The sequence below is a fragment of the Manis pentadactyla genome, chromosome 13 (assembly GCF_030020395.1).
Source record: "Manis pentadactyla isolate mManPen7 chromosome 13, mManPen7.hap1, whole genome shotgun sequence".
NCBI classification, from domain to species: Eukaryota; Metazoa; Chordata; class Mammalia; order Pholidota; family Manidae; genus Manis; species Manis pentadactyla.
In genome coordinates this window covers 10192670-10198669 of record NC_080031.1, presented here as the reverse complement: position 1 = coordinate 10198669, position 6000 = coordinate 10192670, and the positions used below count along the sequence as shown (strand labels likewise).

The following is a 6000-nucleotide window of genomic DNA, read 5'->3' as shown; positions in this document are numbered from 1 at the left end:
CACACCACCAAGGACACTGAGTTCTGGAAAGGTCAAGGTTTACACCAATCGCAACATTCATCTCAGACATGCTGAGAAGCACTCTTTTCTTCCACAGTAAGGGCTTGCAGTTGGGTTTTGGTTCTTAGAAGTAAAGAGCTAGTAGTTCGCTGCTAGGGTTCAGGCCAGCTGGCATTTCTGAGTATAGCTGAGGCCATGAGGAGACTCCCATTGTGAACTTCACAGGGTCACAGGAAATTGTCCTTCATCAGTGGTCCCAGCAGTGAACTCTGCCTTCTCCCCCATCCTTGCCCTTCTTAGTGGCGGGCCAGGGGTGCGGTATGAGTAGTTCTTCTGCTTCAGTGCAGACATTTTTGTTCATAGAATGATGATTGGACACCTTACACCCAACTCCTCACCTACTGCCACTCCAACTGGATAGGAGGTCATCACGCTGGGGTCATTGTCTTCTTGACTGCAGATGCTATGAGATATGCCTGCAGGCTTTACAGTTTGAGGAGACTGGGGAAATTGAGTGATTAGAACCTTCACGAATCTTTTCTTCTATTAAACTGTCAGCAAATGGTGTTAGCAATTCTCACGACAAAAGGGGCTTTGGTTTAGTTGCCAAATTCAAGGGAGAAGATTCTAAGTCGGGTAAGGGGCACTTTAATGTGACCGAAATGCTGGGACCAACTTGGAGGGGACCCAGGGTGCATTAGGGAGACAGGACGAGGGATAACGAGAGTGGTCGTTCAGTTTCTCTGCTCCAGCTGATCCCCCGTATGCAGGTCCGGTTTTGTTTGGACAGAAAGTAAAGAACCCTCTTAAAATAATTCTTATTTTCCATTTTCACAGAAATCTTCAGAGAAGAATGGCAGCAGGAAATCATTCTACAACAACCAAGTTTGTGATAGTGGGTTTAACACAGCAGCCAGAGTTCCAGCTGCCCCTCTTCCTCCTCTTCCTAGGAATCTACGCGGTCACGGTGGTGGGCAACCTGGGCATGATCACGCTGATTGGGCTCAGTTCTCACCTGCACACCCCCATGTACTACCTCCTCAGCAGCTTGTCCTTCATTGATTTCTGCTCTTCCTCTGTCATTACCCCCAAAATGCTGGTGACCTTCTTGAGAGAGAGGAATGTGATCCTTTATTCTGAGTGCATGGCACAGCTCTTTCTCTTCGCGGTCTTCGTGGTGGCTGAGGGTTACCTCCTGACTGTGATGGCATACGACCGCTACGTTGCTATCTGCAACCCGCTGCTTTATAATGTGATCATGTCCTCTCGTGTCTGCTCACTTCTCGTGCTGGTTTCCCTCATCCTGGGCTTCCTCTCTGCCTCGGCCCACACAAGTGCCATGATGAAACTGTCCTTCTGCAAATCCCGTGTCATCAACCATTACTTCTGTGATGTCCTTCCTCTCCTCAATCTCTCCTGCTCCAGTACACACCTCAATGAGCTTCTGCTTTACATCATTGCGGGATGTAACACCTTGGTACCCACCCTAGCTCTCTTCATTTCCTATGCCTTCATCTTCTACAGCATCCTTGGCATCCGATCATCAGAGGGCCGGTCCAAAGCCTTTGGAACGTGCAGCTCCCACCTCGTGGCTGTGGGGATCTTCTTTGGGTCTATCACATTCATGTATTTCAAGCCCCCTTCCAGCGACTCTCTGGACCAGGAGAAGGTGTCCTCGGTGTTCTACACCACGGTCATCCCCATGCTGAACCCCTTAATCTACAGTCTGAGGAACAAGGATGTGAAAAGAGCACTGAGAAAGGTTTTGGTGAAGAAATGAGCCTTGCTTTTGGATATGTGAAGATGGGTGAAATGAATGGTTCCACTGAAAATACATTCCTTCTGTTCATTTTTCCTTGTCTATCTGTTGTAATATATACAATATCTGGATTTTAAAAGTACTTCCCCATCCATAATTGATTTAATTTCCTCAATGAAATGAAAAGACATTTAGTAAAGCAGGAATAATGTTCATGTTTTTTGACAGAAAACTGAAGTTGAGATAGGTTTTTTTTCCTAACATACTGGGTAGAAGAGAATAAGAATTCCTATTTTCTCCAACATTATTCTTTTTTCCTAGCATCCTCAGTTTGCTAATCGAGTACCAGCTATGTAAGAAGCACTGAGTTGTCCACCTATATGAATGCTAAGAGACATGTAACTTGATGCCGGGTTCCCAGTAATTCTTGAGGAATGAGACAAATACACCAGAAAATAAAAAAAGAGAGAAATAAGAAAGGAAAAACAGTTGTAAGAATGGCAATTCTAGTCAGTAGGTCTTCCTCAAAATGCTTGTACTTTTTTTTCTATTGTATTCAGCACATTCAGAATCTCTTCATTTCCATTTCTTTGTTGACCTTCAGTTTTTTTGTTTTTTGTTTTTTAACACCATGGTTCTGTGCTAAGAACCTCTAAGCAGGCATTTTCAGGATGGTGTCGCAGCTAGGGTTTCCCCTGCCAGTTGCAATGAAGTTTGCAAAACCTGCTCTCATCTTCACATGGAGATGGCGCCCAGCAGATTCCTGCCTGAGGCTGTGGGTGACTGACATTTCTGGGCACGCCATCTTACGGCGTAAGTACATGCCACAAACCCGAGACATCTCTCCTGGGTTTTCACACATCCCAAGTCTCATGTAACATTTTTTCTGTCTTTTTGTTTGTTGTTTAAGGGAAGGTTGTAATGAAATATGCCTCTAGTATTTTGCATCCCTCAGCTGTTTCCCTCTTCCTCCAAGGAATGTTCTGTTGAATTTCTGAAAGTGTAACTTCTCTCTCCAGTGGTGGCTTTTCACTCATTGTTACATGTTATATAGCAGCGGTGGTTGTTGGAATTAGGTGCCTTTCTCCCTTTACTTCTTTTTTTTTCTTTTTTTGCCTTTGCCAGTATAGTTTTTACATTGTTCTCTAAATTTTATTTTGGAAAATTATTCCAATTGAGATATATAAAATCAGTACGTTGGGTCTTTCAAAACCCCACCGTTCTAACAAAGTTTATCTATCTTTAGCTCATTTTTTGTTAATTCTAACAAGAATGTATCTTTTTCTACCAGTTTGTTTAACCAGATCTTGGGTTTCTACCATGCCCTTGTCCACCTGTCTCTTAATGTATCTCCCTTCTTCTATGCCTTCCTCCATTTATTTCTTTAATATGTTTTCTCAGCGTCTGTCTTCTCAAGTTTTCCCATTCCTTATGATCTTTCAGTCTTTAAGGAGAATATAGCACATATTTATTCTTCTCAGTGGCTTTAATATCGCAAAGAATAGTTACCTGGCTCCTGACCTCCACATTATCATTTTCTACCCCACTGATTTGTAATCTCTCCTCTTCTCTCTCTGTCTTATTGCAGTTTAGTTAACTTGTTTTACTTTATTTTGTTTTCTTTTTACTACTGCTCCTGTTACAATTATAAAACTGAAGCAAACTTTATACATCACTCAATTTCCTAAGAGGAATTGATTCCTGGAAACAATGTAGTTTCAGTCCAGATCTTTAAGCTAATTTCTTCATCTTTAGCTCTGTAGTAATTTAATTGCTCTATTTCTTTTTCTCAGTATAGTAAGATACAATATTCTTTTTGTGGTAACTGCACCCCCATTTTTATTGCTTCAGTAAAGGGAAGCTCCAGATTAGAAGATGGAAATAATATTATGAAATAGAATATTAGCATCACACCCAAAGGCTTTCTCTTTCTCAGTTAATATCCAACCCCAACAGGTAACATTTTACAATTGGATAGTTTTGTCTTATTTTGAACTTCATGTAAATAGAATCAGACAGTATATACTCTTCTACATCTAGCTTATATTACTCAAAATTTTTTCTATAAGACTCGTCCATGTTGCAACATGTTTTATGGTCTCCATTGTATAAATATGGCACATTTTATTCATCAGTTATCCTGTTTGATGGACATTTGGCCATGTATTCATGTAGGGGCTATTGTGGCTAATGTTTCTATGAATATACTTTTGCCTGTCATTGGGTTGGTCTGTAGCCTCATTTCTCTTGGATATATACCCAGTCCTGAGTATATGCCTACTATGTTACAAAATAGGTTAGTATTTAGCTTTATAAAATAATATCAAACTGCTTTCCAAGGGGTTGGTAATGCTAGACTGCCACCAGCCATGTGAGAATTCCAGCTCTTCTAGATCCTTGTCAGCACATAGGATTGTGAGTCTCTTTAATTTTAGCCCTTTGAGTTAACATGTGATGATATCTCATTATATGCAATATCCTCATGTTTGCTCATGTTGAAAATCTCACTATGTATTATTTGACTATTTGGCTACCCTCTTTTTATTGCAATGTTTTCTCTAGAACTTTAGAGTAGCTGAGATGACACCTCATATAAATATAAGACACCTGCTCATATTTACAACTCTCCATACAGCCTCCTTAGAGCTACACAGATCAACTACAAGAGCATGTACAACCGCATAATCACTGCACCTGCAGCATAGCTAGAGAGCAGCACCCACTTCATATCACCTGTAAGTAGAAAAGTAATACTAGATTCCAGTGAAGGGATTTAGTCCCAGGAATGAAAAGGTCCATCTTCAATGCAAAAATATTGAAACAGTAGGCTTGTATAGCAGAACAGTGACTACACAAAAGAAATTTTAAAAGTGCACATAAGACTCAAGGAGGTTATCTTAGAGAGGCAACACTTCTAGGGAGAAAGAGATTAAATCAAGGGAGACAAAGGGTTTGGAGTCAGGATGGAAGGCAGGGGAAAGAAAAGCAAGCAGGGAAATGTAAAATCATGGAATAAATCGAAAAGAAAAAAAAGACAAAGATGGACACCCAGTCTCTTCCCCTTGCTGCTTCTGTAGAAAAATAGACATCCATTAAGGAAACTACATGGTCCTATACCTATGGAAGAGGGCATAGATGAATTAAGATTATAGGAAATTATCTCAAAGAGTAAAATTTGTCTATAAAATGCATATGAAGACCTACCACAGGCAAAACTAAATATGTTAACAGAAATGAAAGCAGCACTGATTTAGAGATGGGTGGTGGTGATGAGCAGTGGGCAAGAGGAGCATTCTCAGTAACAGAAATGTACATTTTGCTCACATGTGGGTTACAGTGCTTTCATTTATCAGTTCATACCACTCACTGCATGACGTGCCAGAAAGTTGAGAGACAAGGTTTTGAGGCAAAGAAGCCAGCAGACCAAGATGATGGCAGACTCATGTCCTAAAGCGCCGTCTTAACTCAGTGATTTTTACAAGCTTCTTTTATGCTAGGGAAAGGGGAGCTGGTTAGGGAGGGACAGAAGGTGCAGACCTCTGGGCACCAGTGAGGGTCTGAGGAGAGCTGTGAAACTCCACGTGCTTGGTTAGTTGATGCTCATCGACCTAGGACCACGTCATGATGCTCCTGTAAATCTTTGACAGAACTATCATTATACTCAGATATATTTCCCTTTCTCCTCCTGGAAGGCAAGCTTTGTGTAAGGGGGTATTTTCAGAAATCTCAACTGTAAGCAGAATTCCTCGTGATGATGAACAAGCCTATGATTCATGGCAAGGCTGAGCAGAAGCCTCATTATTTTCTTTTGGAAAAAAGGTTAAAACAGCAAAGGAGACAAATACAATATGGAGGCACAGATGCCAAGCATTTTCTGTATGTTCACAATGTGAACAAAATAGACAAAAAAAAATAAACAAAGGCAATCAAAAGAAGAAAGTAATAGAGTAGAAAAGACATAACTTAAAAATCAAAATCCTATTTTTTAGAAAAACATACAGCTGTATGACTGTATTAATCAAGATAAAGGAGAATACATAAAATGCAAAGTGAGAAAGACACACAAATAAACCATTTAAATAAAATAAAGTAAAACATGAGAAAATGTTTTGAGATCTTTCTGCAAGTAAACTTTAAAACCTAGTTAAAAGGGATAGTTTACTAGATAAGTACTTTCACCATAATTGTATTACCAGGGGTAAAAGATTAAATACATCATTTTCCATTAAGGATGAACACTA

The 6000-nt window shown here is 40.2% G+C and overlaps 1 protein-coding gene across 1 annotated transcript; it reads left to right on the top strand.

Annotated features, from left to right (window-relative positions):
* Positions 1-850: 850 nt before the first annotated feature.
* Positions 851-1902, top strand: LOC118934664 (olfactory receptor 8D1-like). The gene has a single exon (XM_036930322.2). It carries the CDS (start codon positions 854-856, stop codon positions 1778-1780), a length of 927 nt encoding a protein of 308 aa, XP_036786217.2. The 5' UTR covers positions 851-853; the 3' UTR covers positions 1781-1902.
* The last annotated feature ends 4098 nt before the right edge of the window (positions 1903-6000 follow it).